This window comes from Bubalus bubalis, chromosome 10 (genome assembly GCF_019923935.1).
Source record: "Bubalus bubalis isolate 160015118507 breed Murrah chromosome 10, NDDB_SH_1, whole genome shotgun sequence".
In the NCBI taxonomy this organism is placed as follows: domain Eukaryota; kingdom Metazoa; phylum Chordata; class Mammalia; order Artiodactyla; family Bovidae; genus Bubalus; species Bubalus bubalis.
The window spans coordinates 38,217-61,431 of record NC_059166.1 but is presented as its reverse complement, the minus strand read 5'-3'; the positions used below and the strand labels follow the sequence as shown (position 1 = coordinate 61,431).

Genomic DNA, 23,215 nt, shown 5'->3' with positions numbered 1-23,215 from the left:
TTTACTAGTGTTACCTGGCACTGGAATCGTAAGAGTCTGGCTAACTGTAAAAGCAAGTTACTCCTCCAACCTTTTAAAGCCTAAAAGGCTGCCTTTTTCAGGTGAGCACGCGTAACTGAATAAAATATAAAAGCCACTCAAACAACTGGAGTCAGAGGTAGCTCTAGGTTTCACGTCTAGCACATTCTGGACAAGGCCTTCAGGGAAACCACGTTTAGTCTAGAGGAATATTAGGCTAAAAGACTTTGCACCTAATGGTTGGGGGAAAATGGTCCTAGAAACCTTGGGAGGTGAAGACCTAATAGAAAAGTTTAGGCACAAATTTATGCAAGTAGTGAAAAATTAAATCTCAAATCAACAGAAAATCCTTTGAAACAAAAAATAAAATATACCTATAGCTGACAATTTTAATGGCAAATTTTATGTCAACTCGGCTGGATCACAGGAGTCCCAGATATCTTGCTAAGTATTATTTCTGGGTGTCTGTGAGGGTTTCTGGATGAGATTAGCATTTGAATTGGATGAATAAAAGGTTGCCCTCCCCAATTTGGGTGTACATTTTCTCTTCATGTTGAGCTGGGACCACAGTCTTCTCTTGTCCTTGGGGACAGGGTCTCACACCCATCAATTCTCCTGGTCTCAGGCCTTTAGACTTGGACTGGAATTCATACCCACATCCCCTGGGTCTTGAGGCTGCAGACAGTGGGTAATGGGAACTTCTCAGCCTCCAGAACCATGTGAGCCAGTTAATAAATCCATATTCTATTCTTCTGCTTCTCTGAATAACTGATAGACAAATACATTTTGAATGGGAGCGTCTGGTTTTCAGCTGTGATGTGAGAGAAACGAATGAGATGGCACCAATGCACTCTGCTGCCGAGGACGGAGATTCAACAAGTGTTTCTTGAACAAAATTTCAAATATGCATCCACTAGGGGTTTTTGATCATTTAAATTAATGGAAAGTCAACAGTAAAATTCCATTTTTCTTGGCCCAGAAAGCAAATCACACCCTCTACCGTAATAAATAATTTGTTCAACATAAAAAAAATTACTCCAACATTATATGTAATAAGAGTTAAAATGTACTTAATAGTTCTAAAGCAAAACCTTTAGCTCTATCCAAGTTTAGCTCTCAATTTTAACATTTCTTAATTGTTTAACAATTATTACAGATTGCTGGCAAAAGTCCATATAAAGGGCTATTTGCTTTTACAATTTTCTTCTGTTTTGGTTGACTTGAAGATTTTCCTCCAAAACAGCCATTCCAGGGATGATAGATCTTAGCATACTCTACTTATATTAACTAACATCTCAATGAAACTGAGACAGTTAAAGGTAATCTGTCCATAAAGGCAAGCTAGGCTGCTGCTGCTGCTGCTGCCGCTAAGTCACTTCAGTCGTGTCCGACTCCGTGCGACCCCATAGACGGCAGCCTACCAGGCTCCCCCGTCCCTGGGATTCTCCAGGCAAGAACACTGTAGTGGGTTGCCATTTCCTTCTCCAATTCATGCAAGGGAAAAGTGAAGGTGAAGTCGCTCAGTTGTGTCTGACTCTAAGCGACCCCATGGACTGCAGCCCACCAGGCTCCTCCCATGGGATTCTCCAGGCAAGGGTACTGGAGTGGGGTGCCATTGCCTTCTAGTGGCAAGCTAGGTGGACTACACAAATTCTAAACATGTTTTTTTGTAAGATGGGCTGACTATCATAAGATGATAAACTGACCAAAAGAGTCTGCTTAGCTTTGGATGACAAAAAAATACAAGAATGAAGAAAACGAAAGGAAAAAGAAATTCTATGTCCTAGTTCTGTCCTGGAAGAAGACAAGTTATAACAAAATAAGTGCTTGGGGTTTTATTTTTTAATAAAACAAGTTAGTCCAACAGTTTCAAGGTACAAACTTGGCCAGTTTTGAGCTGATCGGTGACAAGGGTGCAGAAATCAGTCCTTCCGCAGAGGAACAGTCTCCTCCCTGATGCCCTCCTTGGTCACGATGCAGATCTTGAGTGCATCCCCAGTGTACACATCTCTCTCAGCAGCAGAAATGAAGACATCTTTCACAAGCCGCATGGCTCTGTCCAAGGACAGCGGGACATGCTCCACATTCTGCATGTTCTTAAAACCAACCTAGTGGGACAGGAGACTTGGATGAGGCATCTTGTGATCATGCAAAGGAGGTCCAGTCTCCCCCAAAGCTTTCACAGGTCTCAGGAGTCAAAATGAATACATCACACAAACTTAAAATGTCCCCCAAGTGAAATGTTTCTAGACCTGGCTGAATTACCCACCTGACACCTGACAAGCATCCACTAAGACAACGTCCCCACTCCTGAGAAGCACACAGTAGAGGGCTAGACACATGAAAGCCAAGCATGGTTACAGAATGTGCTGAAACTAAGCAGAAAACAGAGCCAGGAGAGCTCCTGCAGGAAATGTATTTGAGTAGAGGAATCCTAACAGATAAACTGGAGTTAAAGGATGGAGTCACATTCCAGATGGAGGCGTGGAGACTGATAGGCACATCATTTCAAGGATCTGAGTGGAATACAGAGCGACAGGAAATGTGGTAGATAAGCAATAAGCAGAAGCAACTGCACACATTTCAAACAAGCAAGGAGGAGGAAACAGGGAAGTAAGCTAGGAGGCAAAAAGGATGTTAGGAAATTAACACAATGATCCAGGCAAGATGCCATGCAGACTTGAATGCAGCCAGCAGTAACAGAAAAGAGGAACAATTAAAAATATACATGGAAGTTAGAATACAAAATGAGGTGACGGAAATGGAGAGACTGGGGGAGAAATGCATTTTCATGATCTCCACATAAAAATGGCAAAAGGAGAAGTGAAAACATGGGTCAACCACTATAGACAGAAGCACCCCGAAGTCACGAGAACAAGGAAGAAGCTGGAGCCGTGGAAGTGAGTGGCCACAGGAGAACCAGCAGAACACAGACAAGAAGGTGGGCGAGGCCAATCAGCCAAGAAAGCTCAGCAGTAAATTACAAAAAAGCCTTGATTTCTCGGCTCCCCTAGCTAATGAAGAGAAGGCAAAGGAAGGCACTTTGGGTTCACCCATCACCTCCTGGATGCAGTCTCCTTACCTGGTTGTCAAGCAGGGGCTGCAGCATGGCACTGGCTGAGCCTCCAGCCTTGAATGAGTCTCTCTGGTAGGACCCTACCGGGTCAAAGCTGTACACGGCTCCCTTTCCTTAGAGAAGAAAAGTCTCCGTGAAAGTGCGTCCTGACAACGTTCCCAAATTATGGTAAAATAAACCTAATCAAAGTATGACACAATATGGACTATCAACTTGGCTAAAATTTAAGAAGTGTGGTCTGCTCCTCCCCTCCCCTCAGAATGCAACTGGAGGCCCTCCTGCCCACTCCTGTCCACAACAGCATTTGCCACAAGGAGCTTCATACTCTTCAAGCTGCTGTCACCGACTACCGCAATGGGGCTCCCTGTGCCCAAGGGGTGCTAGCAGTCACAGCTGCTCTAAGTTCTGCACCAAACTCCTCACCACATTCCTAAAAGCTAACTGGTGCAGCTGCAGGGAGGAAATGCATTTAAAATTTCTCCTAGGGCTAAATATAAGCAGAAGCACAAAAAACTTATTATGTGTTTTTAGATTAATGGTAAGCACACTCTTTACCATCAGTACCATTAAAAAAATCAATTTAATAAAGAAGAAATTCCAGAAGAACACAAATGTCACATGTAAAAGGCTAGATTTGCCTAAAGTGTAATCACTTGCCTTATACTAGCAGTATGAAACACTAGTATTTTTGGGGGGATAAGAAAAACATTATCTGAGTACACAGATTCTTATCATGCCAGTTATAGAGACCTGTCAGGGGTGGGTAAATGGGTCTCAGGCTCTCCTGAGGGAGCAGCAACTGTCATGCCACTGGAGTCAGAATCCACCGAACTATCCAAGTACGTACCCTCTGATCCAGCAATAATTTCATTTACAGAATTAAAATTTACCTACAAATAATGCTTATATAAACACAGAAAGCAGTATGTACAGGATCATTTATCTATCTCTGAAAGATCAAAAACTTACAAGCAACCTAAAATCCATTAGCAGAAAGTGTAACGTCCACATGGCAACGTCAGCCTAGGGAGAAGCTGGGACACATCCACAGGACGTGCCACAGAGGAGTTCTGCAGTGTGTGTGGCACAGTTTCATTTTCATGTAAAGGCATTAAGTAAACAGCACACACATTTATACAGGCACACAGAAACGTACAGAAAGATTAATGAACTGTACTTATTCATCTTTGTGGGATTACAGATGAGGAAAGGGAATCACTTTATAAGCTTTGGTATTGACTTTATTACAAAGAACACGTGTCACTGTAATTTTTAAAGAGAACTTTTAAAAACAACTGTGTTCTGAGGGTGAGAACTCATGAGTCATTTATAAAGCATGACTTAAAAACGAATAGATTCATGCAGAATTCTGCAGGATTACACAGACATAACCCTAAGCCTAATAACCCCACCAAGAAGGCAGCATCTGAGAAAAGAAGTGTTTTGCTAGACGTAAGCTTGGAACAAGAACCCAGATTGCAGCAAGCAAGCTCACCAACTTCGACACATAAGCAAAGGGCTATGAAGGACAAAATCAAAGGATAAAGGATAAAAAGACAAAGGATAAAACCAAACCTCGTGTTATCTTTCACGAGGCCAACAGGCCACAAGTAAAACAAGGCCCCAGAAATTTACCCAAGGGTAGGGGGCTTCCTAGGTGGCTCAGTGTAAAGAATCCACCTGCCAATGAAGGAGACACAGGTTTGACCTCTGGGCCGGGAGGATCCCATATGCTGTGGAGCAACCAGGCCCGAGGGCCACAACTACTGAACCTGGGCTATAGAGCCCAGGAGCCCATGTACCCTGGGGCCTGTGCTCCACGCAAGAGAAGCCACCGCAATGAGAAGGCTGAGCACCGCAACCAAGGGCAGCCTGCACTTGCCACTACCAGAGAAAAGCCCACACAGCAGCAAGGACCCAGCAGAGCCAAAACTACATATAAACATAAATATAATTATATATATGTAAAAAGATTTACCCAAGGGAAGCCAACCTCAGAAAACCACACACAACAGCTTTGAGGAAAACGAAAAGAGTAGAATATGTCCAAGACCACGGCTTCCAAGACCCCTTAGAAAAAGCAAGAAACATTTGTAACGTAAGCTGAAAACAGCTGTTATAGATCAGCAAGAAAAAGACTCACCTGTGCGTAAAGGAACAGGCAATGACTAGCACATGGGTCAGTCTCCAAAAGAGAAATGAAAAGGGCAATAAACATGAAGACACCCAAACTCAATAAAAACAAAGAATATGTATAAATTATAACAACATATTTACTAGGCAAGGCCTTCAAAATGTGTTAAAATTCTGATACTGGTTAGGACGCCAAAGCAAAACAACAAAACCCCAAAACAAAAGACAAAAAATGGTACTCTCACCGCTGCTGGTGAGTGTAGGACCTTTTCTGATGGGCAAGCATGTGGTATCAGCAGAACAGAAAACACAGATATTCTCTGACCTAGAAACTCAACTTCCAGGAATATTTTCCAGGGAGATAAGAATAGGAGAAGTACACAAAAGTTCAGATACAGGGAGGCATAATATTGTTTCTATTAAGGAAACTGGAAACAATGTAAATGACTCTCAGAGGATTAGGGGGGAAACTGTGATGCAGCTCTACCCCACGGGTTGGCCATAAAATCATCACCCACGTCTTTATCCACCAGCACAAATCTACCCCATGATAATACATCCACTGTACAGTCAAAGAAAAACGAACTACAGCCTGCTTACACAGTGCACAAGCATACATGCATACCAAGAAGTTTAACAGTAATTATCTCTAGGGACAGGCTTTGGGGGATTCCCACTTTTATCTTTGTATCTTCCAATACTATTTGACTACTTCTATAAGCATTATTGTTTTCATTATAGAAAAACCAAAGTCCTCGTTAACTTGGGGGAAGATTCTTTTAAAGGGGTCATGATCGCACCTGGAGAGGTGAAGGCGCAGAAGTCAAGCAGCAGCTGCCGGCTGTGCCCAGTCAGCTGTCGCCCAGCGTCCTGAGGGTCTCCATCAGGAACACAGCCCACCTCCAACACAAGAGACAGGAAACAGTCTCAAGACTCAACAGAGGCTCTGGACTTGGAAGCACAAGGCTTAGGCACAGATAGAGTAAATTCAAGAACAGAAGTGTTAAATGGAGAGCTGATGAGCCACTCCACCACATGCTTTTATGACCAAATTTTGATTATCACTCTTCATTACAAATGGACAGCCAAAATCAAAAGAAATTTGAAGGAAGCCTCCAACATAGAATACCGCAGCCAAAATAAACAAGACCAAAAAAGCAATCTGATAAAATGCAGAGAACCTTTCAAAGGAAGTACCCCAAAAATCTAGCAGTAACAGCATACTCAAAAAAAATAAAGGAGCTAGAAAGTAAGAAAAAGCTCTTGGAAATTAATGATAGAGGAAACAGAGAGAGTTCAGTGAAGAATGAGGCACTGAAGTTGAGAAAATCTTCAGAGCAGAACAAAAAAAACCCCAAACAGCTAGACAGCATGTGGGGGAAGGTTTTTTTAATAGCAAAAAACAGTAGGATGGACAAAGACTCTAAAAGCAGAGACTCAAAAAGGTCTCCTGATATCTTTCTTCAGAAATTTCTCTAGCAATGCACTCCACTAAACAAGGAAATAAACCAAGAAAGAGGAAAGGATGGGAGTGAAAGCGCTCAAGACTGTCCTGGGAAACAGGAAAAGAAGGCAAAGGACTATTTCACTACACATAGAAATTCCTCTTAGGAATAAAGATCAAATTAAACCAGACAAGACTAGGAGAAAGAAAAAGGTTAGAAAAGCCTGAGAATACCACCAAAGCAAGCTAGAATGTTGGCACGTGGAAATTAAAGCCTAGGGCTCTGAAGTCAAACAGATCCAAACCTGAGCTCTGCCAGTCAGTACACACGACGTTTCTCAAATCAGTGACACTGAAAACCTCAAAGACTCTGTCTGGCCTGCTGAAATTCAATAGCAGCTATTATTCATGTTGGTAAAATCTGAATTTATTAGCCTGACATTTAAGTCAGACATAACTGAAGTTAAAAAAGGCACCAGAGGAGATCATGCATGTTCAGGGAGAGTAACACAAACACACATTACCATATGTAAAATAGACAGCTAATGGGAATTTGCTGTATGACTCAGGGAACTCAAACCCAGGCTCAGCAACAGCCTAGAAGGCTGGGAGGGATGTTCAAGTGGGAGGGTAATGGGTAAATGTTGATGTTTGGTAGAAACCAACGCAATGCTGTAAAGCAATTATCCTTTGACTAAAAATCAGTCAAAAAAAAAAAAAAAAAAGGCACCGGAAGCATGCTGGGTGTTAGGCAAGCTAACCTGTGGCTAGAATCACTCAGGTTAAGGGTAACTAATTTCTATTCACCATTTCTACACTTTATATTTTCTCTGTTTTTACGTATGAAAGCCTAAAAACGCTGTGTCAACCTAAAGTGATCCTAACACTCTCATACGTCACATAAGGGCTGGGGTTGAGAGAGAAAGGGAGAACAAAGAAAAACACCAGTGAATGGGAATGGACAGGAGTAAAAACTAGAGAGAGAAGATGGAAAGAACCTGACTCCTTCTGACCCAGAAACCTTCCCTCTAGGAAAGACAGACTTGGGTTTCCCTGGTGGCTCAGTGGTAAAGAATCCGCCTGCCAATGCAGGAGTACATGGGTTCAACCCCTGATCTGGGAAGATTCCACACATCCCAGAGTAACCAAGCTCATGTGCCCAAAGCTACTGAGCCTGTGCTTCAGAGCCTGGGAGCCGCAACTCCCGAAGCCCGCACACCCTAGAGCCGGCGCTCCGCAATAAGAGAACCCACTGCGATGAGAAGCCTGTGCACCACAGCGCAGAGCAGGCTCCACTCACTGCAACTACAGAAAAGCCTGCACAGCAACAATGACCCGGCACAGCCAAATACAAATAAAGTTTTTTTATAAAAAGAAAGACACAGATATTTCAACCATGCTCCCCACAGACATTTCTGTCCCTTCTTTTCACAATCTCCGTGCTTGTGCTTAGTCTCTCAGTCGTGTCCGACTCTTTGCAACCCTGTGGACTGTGGCCCACCAGGCTCCTCTGTCCATGGGACTCTCCAGGCAAGAACACTGGAGTGGGTTGCCATGCCCTCCTCCAGGGGATCTTCCCAACCCAGGGATCAAATCTAGGTCTCCCACATAGTAGGCGGATTCTTTACCATCTGAGCCACCAGGAAAGCCCTTTTTACAATAGACTACTCTAAACTACTCCCAGGACACAGATCTGTCCTGGGAGACTGTATTTGATTTTTAGAAGCAACTAAAAGTTCACTCAAATCAGATCTGGTGAAAAACACTGTTGCCTTTTCTGGGTAACACAGCTTTAGATCAAAACGAGCATGAAAATGTCAAGTAACAACGCTGATTTTCCCTGGTCCTCCTGGTCCAACTCTGACAGAAAATTAAAGAGGTGTTTGAAAAATGATCCAAGAACACTGGTGGAAAAGCACTTCTTTTACACATTACTTTCAAAACAACTTTTTGAAATCAAATATGCTTGTTACTGAAGTGTCATTTCTTAAAATCATATTTAGGTCAAGGTTCTCCAAGTTTCTTTCTCTGAGATTAAAATGCTAAATATCTACTACTGAACTCATGCAAGGTCTTGAGAAAATACCTGTAAAAGAACCGAATGCCCAACATTTATTTAACACACGACTTGCTGTGTCTCGCTGGATAATCCTTTACTTCCCTTTTAGCTTCCGTTTCTTCACTGCCTTAATTGCGAGAAAATAAAGTTGCTGGGCAAGATGGTATCCAGATTTTATCAGCTCTGGATGGAAACACATGTAAGAAATGCTACCCACTCCATCACCCACAAAGGAAACACCCTACCTTCTTCATCAAGCCCCCCGATGATGTTGTACACATAGTAGGGGAAGAAGCGCCTGGAGTACAGGATTGTGGACAGCATCGCAGCGATCGCCCCGGTGGTCATGGCCTTATTGTTGGAATGCTTGTACATCTGCAATTATTAACAAAACCAACAGGCATGTAGAGGCAGAATATACTAAAGACTAGAACAAATGGAAAAGAATGAAAGCCTTTCCTGGTGAAATGGGAAAGGACGCCTGTTCCTTTCATGATTAAACACCACAGTAATACAAAACAAAATAGTATTTTATTATGTCCTATCGTTGTGGGGGCTACAGACATTTCTCAGGGAGAGAACGCCAAGTTGCCCTCAGCTCTCCAGTTTGGAGGCTCCTTTCCATGCCAGCCTCATCTCAGGCCCTCTTAACTCAAGAGCAAATACACACAAACAGATCACATGAGGCAACCTGGAGAGGATATTCCAAACTCAGCTCTCCACTCTGCAAACTGACAGTGGTCAGGAAAATAAAGCCCATGGGCCAAATTCAGCCCACCACTTGTTTCAGTGAAGTTTCACGGGAACACAGTCTTGTTCATTCATGAGATATTGTTAGTGTCCATTTTTGCACAGTTCAGTCCAGTCGCTCAGTTGTGTCTGACTCTTTGTAACCCTATGAACTGCAGCACGCCAGGCCTCCCTGTCCATCACCAATTCCCAGAATGCACCCAAACCCATGTTCATTGAGTCGGTGATGCCATGCAACCATCTCATCCTCTGTTGTCCCCTTTTCCTCCTGCCCTCAATCTTTCCCAGCATGAAGGTCTTTTCAAATGAGTCAGCTCTTTGCATCAGGTGGCCAATGTATTGGAGTTTCAGCTTCAACATCAGTCCTTCCAATGAACACCCAGGACTGATCTTTAGGATAGACTGGTTGGATCTCCTTGCAGTCGAAGGGACTCTCAAGAGTCTTCTCCAATACCACAGTTCAAAAGCATCAATCCTTCGGTGCTCACCTTTCTTTATAGTCCAACTCTCACATCCATACATGACCACAGGAAAAACCATAGCCTTGACTAGACGGACCTTTGTTGACAAAGTAATGTCTCTGCTTTTTAATATGCTGTCTAGGTTGGTCATAACTTTCCTTCCAAGGAGTAAGCGTCTTTTAATCTAATGGCTGCAATCACCATCTGCAGTGATTTTGGAGTTCAAAAAAATAAGTCAGCCACTATTTCCCCATCTATTTGCCATGAAGTGATGGGACTGGATGCCACGATCTTAGTTTTCTGAAAGTTGAGCTTTAAGCCAACTTTTTCACTCTCCTCTTTCACTTTCATCAAGAGGCTGTTTAGTTCTTCACTTTCTGCCATAAGGGTGGTGTCATCTGCGTATCTGAGGTTATTGATATTTCTCCCAGCAATCTTGACTCCAGCTTGTGCTTCTTCCAGCCCAGCGTTTCTCATGATGTACCCTGCATATAAGTTAAATAAGCAGGGTGACAATATACAGCCTCGACGTACTCCTTTTCCTATTTGGAACCAGTCTGTTGTTCCATGTCCAGTTCTAACTGTTACTTCCTGCCCTGCATACAGGTTTCTTAAGAGGCAAGTCAGGTGGTCTGGTATTCCCATCTCCTTCAGAATTTTCCACCGTTTATTGCTATCCACAAAGTCAAAGGCTTTGGCATAGTCAATAAAGCAGAAATAGATGTTTTTCTGGAACTCTCTTGCTTTTTCGATGATCATGTAGATGTTGGCAACTTGATCTCTGGTTCCTCTGCCTTTTCTAAAACCAGCTTGAACATCTGGAAGTTCACCGTTCACATATCACTGAAGCCTGGCTTGGAGAATTTTGAACAGGACTTTACTAGCATGTGAGATGAGTGCAATTGTGCGGTAGTTTGAGCATTCTTTGGCATTGCCTTTCTTTGGGATTGGAATGAAAACTGACTTTTTCCAGTCCTGGTTTAGGGCAGATTAAACAGTTACCACAGAAACCAAATGGCTGACTCCTGATTATAGACTCAGACAAGCCTCTCTCTTTTCAGAGAGGGTATCTGTGAGAGACGGGGGCAGCTCTACTTTGTATGAACCCAGCAGAGGGCAGGGTCTTAATCCTTAGAGCATCTACCACGAAGAATGGAGTATCCAAAACAGCACCTGACACAGTGATTTCTGATCCAAGATTTACTACGTCCTGACAATTCTAAATTATCCAATAAAGTAAATGTAAGTTAACTGATTTGTCAGCCACAGCCAATATCTCTAACGAGAAACCTAAGAACCGCTATAAAATCTAACAATGACAAGATTATAAAGAAAATTCTTCATTTCAAAACCAAGCACCGATATTTATTCACCTCACCGTTTACGTAACAATATGTGAAAGAATCTGCAAGTACTGTGCAGTGAGTTGAACTCACTGTACCTTTTTGCAATTTTATTAACAAAATACTACTTTCCATGTCAGGTTTATTTTCGTCCTCTAAATGCCATTTACAAAATATGCATTAGGGATCATATAAATATGCATTAGGGATCATATAAACGTCAATATATGTCACTACAGCCTTCAGTATCAATAGATTTTAAACAAATGTTAACAACTGGTAAATACTCAATGAAATCGTTCCTACACATTTAAAAAGGTAAGTGTCAGTTAAATTCATTACATGACTCCAGTAACCTTACTCGTAATCTTAAGGGCTATCCACAAGCAGGCAAACAGAACATCAACCCTGCTAACCTTTTCATGTACCAGCTAAACTTACCAACTACTATACTAAATATTACAATATATAGCCTAGAAAATTAAATATGAAAACTAAGAAGATATAATACTGATACTGTAAATATGATCAATAGGAATTTAAAAACGTCACCAAGCTATGTAACTAAAAAACAGAGCTACACTTCTGAGTATTGACATACGGTGACTGAGAATCCTACCCTAACCCTGTACTTTATGAACTAAGAAGAGAGTCGTTACTGAAAAATCTATATGAGCGTAGCCCAAATTATTCCTATCCTATTCTCCCTGAAATGATCTGAAGCAAACGCTGCTAATACACACAGGGCAGAATCAACATCTAGACCTGCCTCTGCTTCTGTCAAGTCAGCTCCCTTGTTCTTCAACACCCCCGCTGCCAGAGACACGCAGGTGGGGCAGCATCAGCCCCTCTAAGACTGCACTGCAGGTAAGTTATCTTATTCTCTTCCTCCTCCGTCACCCCACCTGCTCTCTTCCACTCCCATCCACCTTGTGTCAGATCTCCTTCCTCAGCTGGCTGTCAACTAAAGACTGGTGGGGTCAGCGGAGAATGACCGTGCCTCTAGTCCAAACAGCTGGCTTGTCCTTCTGCTCATGCTAAGAGCACATGCTGTCAGGAGAGCGTGACGTGTTGGCTGATGGTGTTTCAAACCAAGCTCCGATCTAAAAGCCCGCCTCCTCTGCAGAAACCAATTTGTTTCATTTCTGAGAAAACTATCTTCAGAAGAAACCCCTTCCAGTCTACCTTAAAAAGGAGAGATAATCCTTCGCTTCATATTGTACGTGTATTTTAACAGAAAGGAAGTTGCCGTCATTTACGTTATGCTACTCTGATGATGGCTGTATTAATAAGATCGTGTCATTTGTCGTGCAGGTTAAAGTTTCACCTGCTAAACTAGTTCTTCTCCAGCTAGCAGGAGCTGTGATGGATGCTTAGTATTAGTATTAGTCGCTCAGTCGTGCCCGACTCTTTGTGACCCCATGGGCTGCAGCCCACCAGGCCAAACTGTCCATGAGATTTTCCAGGCAAGGATACGGGAGTGGGTTGCCATTTCCTTCTCCAGGGGATCTTCCAAACCCAGGGTATGTATGCTTAAAATAATCTAAAGAACTTTTGTTATTAGCTTTCAACAGTGTAAACATGTACAAAAGCATCTACCTTTAGTCTTGCTTCAATAATTTTGGTCAGGGTAAGACAATCTCCATGAAAACCGCTACATCCAATGACTGTTTTGTCTGTTCTGTTAAAAAAAAAACACACCACATTTCAGGAAACAGTTGGTTTAACAGTGAGGCAAAACATGTCTTGAGTAATTTTAAATTTAAAACTCAAATATGATTGAATTTTTTTAATACGGTTAGGTTGAGGGCAGCCAATTTACATATAATACAACCCAATGCCCACACAGAAAGTTTCATAGATTTGACTGCATAAAAAATGAGAACTTCTATAAAAATATGATGAATTAAAAATATATATATACACGACCAGACCAAAGTCTACTTTTAATTTCCTTATTCTACAAACAGTTCCTAAAAATATGAAATGCATTAATAGCATAATGGCTCTTGGGGATAATGTGCATAGTTAATAACATCGTACTGTATATTTAAGTTGCTGAGAGTAGAGCCTGTAAGTTCTCATCACAAGAAAAAAAATGTTGTAACTTGTGTGGTGACAGATATTAACCAGACTAATTGTGATCATTCTGCAATATATACAAATATGGGATCATTATGCTATATACCCGAAAGTATTAAAATGTTATATGTCGATTATGTATGCATGTGCTCAGTTGCTTAGTCATGTTCAACTCTTTGCAACCCCACGGACTGTAGCTTGCCAGGTTCCTCGGTCCATGAAATTTTCCAAGCAAGAATACTGAAGCAGGTTGCCATTTCCTACTTTAGGGGATTTTCCTGACCCAGGGATCAAACCTGCATCTCTTGCACCTCCTGCATTGGCAGGTGTGTTCTTTACTGCTGCACCACCTGGGAAGCCCCCAAATGTCAATTATACCTCAATACAAAAAAAACACCCTACGATGGAAAGATAGGTAAGTTACACGAAAGTGAAACTTTCAGTGCTCAGTTGTGTTCAACTCTTTGCGAACCCATAGATTGTCGCCCACCAGGCTCCTCTGTCCATAGAATTCTCCGGGCAAGAATACTAGAGTGGGTGGCCATTCCCTTCTCCAGAGGATCTTCCTGATCAAACCCAGTCTCCTGAAGATTCTTTACCGTCTGAGCCTCTAGCTGCTGCTGCTGCTAAATCACTTCAGTTGTGTCCGACTCTGTGTGACCCCAGAGACGGCAGCCCACCAGGCTCCCCTGTCCCTGGGATTCTCCAGGCAAGAACACTGGAGTGGGTTGCCATTTCCTTCTCCAATGCATGAAAGTGAAAAGTGAAAGTGAAGTTGCTCAGTCGTGTCCGACTCCTAGCGACCCCATGGACTGCAGCCCACCAGGCTCCTCTGTCCATGGGATTTGCCAGGCGAGAGTCCTGGAGTGGGTTGCATTTGAGCCACTAGGGAAGCCCCTAAATTATATGAAAGTCATATAAAGAGACACAAGTCACCATAAACATATAAAAGAGCCTCCATGCCACTCATAAATTAAAATCTTAAAAAGAGACCATTTCAGCGTAGTAGAATAATAATGCTTAATGCTAGTGAGGTTGTGAAAATCAGGTACTCTCAGAAACTGGTAAAGAGTGTACAGCGATCCAGCTCTTTAGAAAGGTTGTTTGACAGCATCTACTAAAAACTTAAATGCACATCACTTTCACTCAAAAATTCCACTGCTACAAATATACTCATGCAAGTTTGCGAAGATAAGCTCTAGGTTCACGTGTAAGTATACATATTATTTTAATGACTCTCCAAAACAAAACAAATACAACCCAAATGCCCACCAGAGAGTACTTAATAAAATTTTTGTGTATCTTTGCCGACAAAGGTCCGTCTAGTCAAAGCTATGGTTTTTCCAGTAGTCATGTACAGATGTGAGATGGACTATAAAGAAAGCTGAACGCCAAAGAACTGATACTTTTGAACTGTGGTGTTGGATAAGACTCTGCGAGTCCCTTGGACTGCAAGGAGATCCAACCAGTCAGTCCTAAAGAAGATCAGTCCTGAATATTCACTGGAAGGACTGATGCTGAAGCTGAAGCTCCATTACTTTGGCCACCTGATGTGAAGAAGAACTGACTCAGTGAAAAAGATCCTGATGCTGGGAAAGACTGAAGGCAGGAAGAGAAGGGGATGACAAGGATGAGATGGTTGGATGGCATGACCGACTCAATGGACGTTAGGTTGGGCAAGCTCTGAGAGTTGGTGATGGATAGAGAGACCTGACATGTTGCAGTCCATGGGGTCGCAAAGAGTTGGACACGACTGAGCAACTGAACTGAACTGATGCCTCAAAAGTTAATTCCTAAGTCTTGATATTTATAAGGAAACCTAAACCCATCTCATCAAGAAATGATCAGCAGAGGCCCTTTCTTTCAGAAATAAAAGAATGATTCACACAAAACATACCTGTCCAGCTGGGGAGACCACTGACACTTCTAGGGTCATCACCAGCATTTCCTGATCTCTCTATAACCAACCTCACTGCACTGAGCCAAACCCCAATATACCTTAAGGCTTCACTGCCTGTACTACCAAGAATGGCTGATAGTACCAGGAGGGTAAGACAAAATCTGAGCTTCAGAATGCTTTTGCCAAATATCCAGGTACCTAAATGAAGAAGAGTTTTTCTGCAAAGAATAAAGAGTAAATATAAGTTTCAAACAAGTGGGGGTAGAGATAGGTTAGACTCTAGGTCAGCCCCAAAGGGCATGGGATCAGGAGCATGCAAGCAATTCATGTGTGACCCAGTGCCTGTAATGCATGACAGCAATACAGAAGTAATATTGTTCTCTCTATATATACCTGAAGTATTTCATTAAAAAAAAAAAGAGAGTATTCACTCAGGAGGCATACAAGCTAATACAGAATGTTACAAAGATGAGCAGAATCTTGTACAAGGACAGTATCTATAATATTATTTAAGTTTTATTCATGATATTTACTACTTTCACTTTATAAAAGTTATATCTTAAAAGACAAAAATTGTTGCATGGGTATGCTACAAGGGCTTCCTTGATAGCTCAGTAGGTAAATCCTGCAGGAAAACTGCGTTTGATTCCTGGGTCAGGAAGACGCCCCTGGAGAAGGAAATGGCAACCCACTCCCGTATTCTTGCCTGGAGAATCCCACGGACAGAGGAGCCAGGCAGGCTCCAGGCCATGGGGTCACAAGAGTCAGACACGACTTAACAACTAACTCACCACCATGCTACAAATCAGAGAAGAGAAAAGGGTATCAAAAGATGGAAGTGGACAGAAAGGGAACTGGGAAGATGAAGACAAGCTTACTGCTCTTTAGGCTGCGGTGTAGGCTGGGCCATGCCCTGCAGCACAAGGCCCACCCAAAGGACCTGAACCTCATCAGTCCACTCCTGAGAGAATCAGGGTTAAGAAGTGTCTGTGTAGTAACCTAAGAGTAACCACCATTTCCAATTGTGTCCAAAAATGTTAAATACAAAGCACTGTTAACATGTAAGGTGCATTTAGTTAGTAATTTATGCAGATTCCCCCCACCCCTGGTACACATGACTTTATTTTCTTATGTTTTAGAAAAAACATAGCCACCCATTAAAACTGTGAGCCATGGATATAACTGCTTAAGATATGGGTAAATTGAATGTTTTAGGTTATTTTTTTAAAAGTACAGATTAAAAAAGAATCCAAAATACATATGATAAAGTAGTAACAATAAAATGCTGATAAGACCTACATGATAGTATATGAGCATTGACTACAGAATTATCCTACCTTTGTTGTATATTTGATATTTTTTATAAGATGTTGAGTAAAAAATATTTAAGTTACCAAAAACACTGTTGGTACCTAAATATGACAAATATTACGAAGACTATGTACTGAATTACTAGAAAATAATTTTCTAACAAAAATACAAGCTAAGCTCCAAACAGGCAATCTAAAAATTCATGAAACACATCATTTAAAACCTGAATGTCTCGCAGCATTAAATCATCACAAGGTACTGAAAACATGTCCTTAGAAATATTTACTTACAATTTGTAACATTTGGGGCTGTCCCGTGTGTGAATTGAAAACCCTTCACTTAATCTAGTGTCAGAAGCAACAATTGAAAAATCTTCTCCAGCAATTGCCAATATAGTACTGAGGGGGAAAGAAGGAAAAACAAAATTAATAAATTCTTCTGGACATTAATAACACCTTTCCCAATATGAGAATGCTCCACAGCACATACTGAGATAAAATCTACTGGATATAATCAAGTGCAGGATTCAGATGGAAGAGGAAACGATGAGGGGAAAGGATCCCTGGCTACAAGTCATCTGGGAAAAAAAAAAATTAAGAATTCCCTTAAAAACACAAGTCAAATCAGACCTAAGGTTCCTTAGCAGAAGACTACAGAAACATCTGGGTTCCCTTGTGGCTCAACTGGTAAAGAATCTGCCTGCAATGCAGGAGACCTAGGTTTGGTCTCTGGGTTGGGAAGATCCCCTGGAGGAGGGCATGGCAACCCAGTCCAGTATTCTTGCCTGGCGAATCCCCATGGTTAGAGCCTGATGGGCTACAGTCTAAGGGATTGCTAAAGAGTTGGACACAACTGAGCGACTAAGCACAAACATCACTAAATTATCACCATCATCAAAAAATTAAACATATTATTGATTAATATGTATCATTAAACAATTACTGATACTATAAAATGGCCAAAGGCCATGGCCTTGCCTGCTGGGGGAGGTGTAGACAGTGATACAACACAAGATATCTGAGCTCAAGAAAGAAGGGCTTAATGTGGTTTTATTATTTTTTATTTTTTGATCACGCCACACAGCATGTGAAATCTGTTTCCCCACCAGGGATCAAACCCGTGTCTCATGCTTTGGAAGGGCAGTCTTAACCACTGGACCACAAGGGGAGTCCCAGGGCTTAATGTTTTTAATTTCTTTATATCCAAGTCCTTATAAAATTGTCTTGCTCTCAGGAGACACCCAAGCATCTTTTGGAAAATGGACCAACAAAGAACAACCTTTTCCCTCTGTGGCTCTGTTCAGTGGAGGCGGAGAGGATGAGCTCTAAAAGCAGACTGTGTGGGTTCAAAGTCTGGTTCTCTTGCTTAGAAGATACGAGATCGTCAACTGCTTAACTTCTCAAGGCCTCAATGTCCTCAAACACGTATCAGGGATCACAACAGTAGCTACTTTATTTGGGTGTTACAAGCATTAAACGGACTAAATTGTTAAGCCTTATTCCTGTGCCTGAAACATAACTGGTCCTCCAGTTAAGTGTTAGCTATGATCCCCCTGGCATAAGTATGATCACCGAGAACTTGGACTCTGAAGTTACCCGAAACCTGTCCATGCCATAACAGCTCTGTGACCCTGGACAAATTATCAAGTTGATATTAGCAGTTCCTGTGTTAAAGGTTGACTGAGTTAAATGGCATAATCTTAAAGTACTCAGTGACAAATGCACAGGCTAATGACTTGGGAGTTTAACCACATTCAGTCAGACTAGAAAGACACAGGACTAAGTCTTATTGTGTAGAAGCAAAGGCTGCCCAAGAGCCAGCAATAAATGTTAAAGGGAAAGAACACAGACTAAGAAAAGGTAATTCAATATCAGAAGCCATAAGCACTGACTTTAGAGCAGTAATTGGATTACAAAGGTTAGAAGGTAATAAACACTGAATACCTTATAAGTCTCAAGCAGAATCTGCAACTGTCTTATGAAATAGGTCTAATAACTCATTTTGTGATCCCACCACTTCATTAGTTGTCACAGGAAATATTTAAAAGTGCAATGATAAAAGCATTCATAAACTTCATAGCAACACAGATATGGATTCAAGTCCTGGGGTTCAACTTCACACCAGCGCTATGACTAACAAAATTTAACTTCTAAGAGCCCAAGTTCATTTGTAAAACTGAGGTATATATCATCTAACAGTCAGTCATCATGAGGATAAAAAAGATACCTGCTTTCAATCTACAAAATGCTTCTCTTTTGATTCTTCTCTCAAACTATGACTAGCTAAGAAAGATAAGGAAATCTGGGTTCAAGAAGCTGAGAAGTAGGTAACAAAGATCACACTCCTCTTTAGTGTGAGACAAGGCTAAAATCACAGACTTCCAATCTCTTTGCAAATACCCTGAAAATCTACACTAAAATTTCAAACCCATAAGGACCTGAGTAATTAATCTGGTCATTGGATGGTCCTTAAAGATTACCAGATTAATTAATTGGGTGTGTACATTTCAAAGTACAAAATTTGGCCAGCAAACTATAAACGATGCTTAAATACACAGCTCTTCGCAGTTAGGAGTTCTAAAGAGAGTGTCTTTCCACAACCCTAGTTCTTTTAGTGCGCTATCAAGGAAAAGTATTAAGATAAAGCTGGTAAGTTTTAAAAAAAAAAAAAAAAAAAAGAAAGAAAAACTTACATACAACATGCAAGAATACACATATTCAAAGGCCCCCCTTCTGAGTATTTTTTCCCTGAACTTATGCCAACCCTTAACAATAAACCCTGATCAATGAAACTAAGTCTGCGCAAGTAATCCTACCTGCTATTTAAAATAACTCAAAATGGTGATTTGATTAGACCTTTTAGCTAGACAACTACATCTAATCACATGGCCAATCAACCATCAATTTTAAAATCAGATGCTCAACCTGCCCCGTGCCTGCTGGCTCGAGAAACCCGTTCAGACAGATAGGAAACGTTAGGTCCATTTTTAAAGCTCTTCCAGAGCGGAGGTCAGGTGTCAATTTCTACCTGCTGTCTACGTAAAGCTGGCCGTCCACATCGAGATCCAGTGACCGGCCTATAACGTGAAGCCCTGAAGAACAAGACCTAGCCGAGCAACCTCGGAGAGGGAGGCCTGAGACTGGAGGGGCAGCGCCGGGCAGACAGGCTTAAGCAGAGATATGGAGGGAAAAAGAGAAGGCGGCGGCTCTGCGGGCTTTACCCTCCGTTGAAAGCGTAGGGCGAAAAGCGCAGCTGCAAAGGGCCCACGGAGCTGTGAGGTTCCATGGCCAGGTCTCGGCCGGCGCCTGAGTACGCGGCAACGGAGGACAACATTCCGTGGCTCCTCTCCTGCTGTCTCACGGCAAGATGGCTGCCTCGACCGGAAATTGTGCCGCTTCCGGTTTCCGCGGCGCTGCCTCCGGCCGCTCTATCTCGCGCCAGTCGTTGCTCCCGGAGGCCAGAGCCGTCGCCTTCCAGTCGGTAGCCTTTGCCAGTTCCTCGTAGAGACCTGGCAGTGAGGTACAGGCTTTCTTTTCCAGGCAAACATTCGAAATCACTCGTGATGGATAGAAATTTTAAAGTCTGAGTTTACAAAGACATTGGAAAAACTATGGAGCAACGGAAACTCGAAGACTCTCTTGGAGTGTAAATTGCTATTGCTGCTAAGTCGCTTCAGTCGTGTCCAACTCTGTGCGACCCCATAAACGGCAGCCCACCAGGCTCCCCGTCTCTGGGATTCTCCACGCAAGAACACTGGACTGGGTTGCCATTTCCTTCTCCAATGCATGAAAGGGAAAAGTGAAAGTGAAGTCGTTCAGTCGTGTCTGACTCTTAGCGACCCCATGGACTGCAGCCTACCAGGCTCCTCCGTCCATGGGATTTTCCAGGCAAGAGTACTGGAGTGGGCTGCCATTGCCTTCTCCGGAGTGTAAATTAGTACAGCCGTATTTCGAAAAGGGACTGGCATTACTTGACATGGTTGAAATACACACACATCATGACCCAGCAGTTTGATGCCGAGGTATGTACCCTGGCCAGAAGACATGCAAGAATATTCATAAAAATGTTCTTAATGGCCCCAAACTGGAAATGAGCTAAATGTCCATAAACTGCGGAATGGATAAAGCAACTGAGGGCTGTGCCAAAGCAAGAAAATTAACTAACTTTGGCTAGAGGGAAAGGTCCTGCTTGGCTAGGGATGGGTTGGAGGTTGTAGTGCTAGCAATACTGGGTTTCTTTACTTGATTTAATGCTTGCCTGCCCAGTCGATCAGGCGTGTCCGACTCTCTGCCACCACATGGACTATAGCCCACCAAGCTCCTCTGTCCATGGGGTATTTACACGCAAGAATACTGGAGTAGGTTGACATTTCCTCCTCCAAGGGATCTTCCTCACCCAGGGATCGAACAGCCATCTCCTGTGTCTCTTGTATTGGCCGGCAGATTCTTTACCAATGAGCCACCAGGGGAACCCTTTGTTGCTGTTGTTCAGTCGCTAAGTTGTGTCCAACTCTTTGCAACCCCATAAACTGCAGCCCGATAGGTTTCCCTGTCCTTCACTATCTCCCAGAATTTGCTCAAACCCATGTCCATTGTGTCGATCACATCCAACTATCCCATCTTTGGTTGCCGCCCCCTTCCTTCTCCTCCTGCCCTCATTCTTTCCCAGCATCAGGGTCTTTTCTAATGAATCAGCTCCTTGCATCAAGTGGCCAAAGTATTGGAGCTTCAGCTTCAGTCTTTCCAATTAATATTTATGGTTGATTTCCTTTAGGATTGTCTGGTTTTATCTCCTTGCTGTCCAAGGGACTCTCAAGAGTCCCTCCAACACCACAGTTCAAAAGCATCAATTCTTTGGCACTCAGCCTTCTTTATGGTCCAACTCTCACATCTGTACATGACTGCTGGAAAAATCACAGCTTTGCCTATCCAGACTCGACCAGCAAAGTGACGTCTCTGCTTTTTAATACATTATCTCCGTTGGTCGTAGCTTTCCTTCCAAGGAGCGAGCGTCTTTGAATTTCATGGCTGCAGTCACTGCAGTGATTTAGGAGCCCAAGATCAAATCTGTCCCTGTCTCCACTTTTTCCCCGTCTATTTCCCATGAAGTGATGGGACCAGATGCCATGATCTTCATTTTCTGAATGTTGAATTTTAAGCCAGCTTTTTCACTCTCCTCTTTCATCCTCATCAAGAGGCTCTTAGTTCCTTTTCACTTTCTGCCATTAGAGTGGTATCATCTGCATATATGAGGTTGTTGATATTTTTCCAGGAAATCTTGATTCCAGCTTGAGGTTCATCCAGCCACACATTTTGGATGATGTACTCTGCATATAAGTTAAATAAGCAGGGTGACAGTGTACGGCCTTGATGTACTCCTTTCCCAATTTTGAACCCGTCCATTGTTCTATGTCTGGTTCTGTTGCTTCTTGACCTGCATACAAGTTTCTCAGGTGATAGATAAGCTGGTCTGGTATTCCCATTTCTTTAAGAATTTTCCATTGTTTGTTGTGATCCACACAGTCAAAGGCTTTAGTGAAGTCAATGAAGCAGAAGTAGATGTTTTCCTGGAATTCCCTTGCTTTCTCTATGATCCAATGGATTTGGGCAATTTGATCTCTGGTACCTCTGCCTTTTCTAAATCCAACTTGTACATCTGGAAGTTCTTGGTTCATGTACTGCCCTTATTTGATTTAATACCGTCTATTAATCTGTACACATGTTTACATACTTCTTTATATGAATATCATATTTTACAATTTAAAAATGTTAATAAAGCAAGCAAACCTTTGACTAATATAGAATGGACTGTTTGATATATACATGCAATTCTGGAAGCAGAAAAAGATTTTTGAAAAGTACTTTTTAAATTAAAACTTTTCCTATACTTTACTGTAAAAGGTAAAAGAAAGGGTTTTCTTTGATGGTTATGGACAGAGAAGTATTGTATTTATTCGGGTACTGTCCTGGATACAAAAATTCTGTAAAATCTTTCCTATCCTTAAGGAGGACCCAACCTCATTGATTATGTGAAGTACAAAGGAAGCAAGCTAACAAGCATTACAACCTGTGATTATGCCTAAATGAACCATAGGATATTAGAGATACCAAAGGAACATTTCATGCAAAGATGGGCATAATAAAGGACAGAAATGCCATGGACCTAACAGAAGCAGAAGATATTAAGAAAAGGTGGCAAGAATACACAGAAGAACTATACAAAAAAGATCTTTATGACTCAGGTAACCACAATGGTGTGATCACTCACCTAGAGCCAGACATCCTGGAAGGTGAAGTCAGCTGAGTCTTAGGAAGCGTCACTACAGACAAAGCTAGTGGAGGTGATGGAATTCCAGTTGAGCTATTTCAAGTCCTAAAAGATGCTGCTGTGAAAGTGATGCACTCAGTATGCCAGCAAATTAGGAAAACTCGGCAGTGGCCACAGGACTGGAAAAGGCAGTTTTCATTCCAATCGCAAGGAAAGGCAATGCCAAAGAGTGTTCAAACTACCGCACAATTGCACTCATCTCACATGCTAGCAAAGTAATGCTCAAAATTCTCCAAGCCAGGTTTCAACAGTACTTGAACTGAGAACTTCCAGATGTTCAAGCTAGATTTAGAAAAGGCAAAGGAACCAGA

General features: G+C 42.2%; 1 protein-coding gene across 2 annotated transcripts; it reads right to left on the bottom strand.

Moving 5' to 3' along the window:
* Positions 1-1,838: 1,838 nt before the first annotated feature.
* On the bottom strand, positions 1,839-19,964 carry PSMB1 (proteasome 20S subunit beta 1). 2 transcript variants are annotated; one of them, XM_006076029.4, is made up of 6 exons: positions 19,798-19,961; positions 16,868-16,975; positions 12,884-12,965; positions 8,976-9,105; positions 3,101-3,207; positions 1,839-2,126 (listed from the first exon to the last, which is right to left on the bottom strand). In XM_006076029.4, the coding sequence occupies exons 1-6, from the start codon at positions 19,908-19,910 to the stop codon at positions 1,941-1,943; spliced, it is 726 nt and encodes a 241-aa protein (XP_006076091.1). In that variant the 5' UTR covers positions 19,911-19,961; the 3' UTR covers positions 1,839-1,940. The 2 variants fall into 2 exon arrangements, with proteins under 2 accessions (XP_006076091.1, XP_025150028.1); XM_025294243.3 differs by lacking the exon at positions 16,868-16,975 and having other exon boundaries at positions 19,798-19,964.
* Between the last annotated feature and the right edge of the window lie 3,251 nt (positions 19,965-23,215).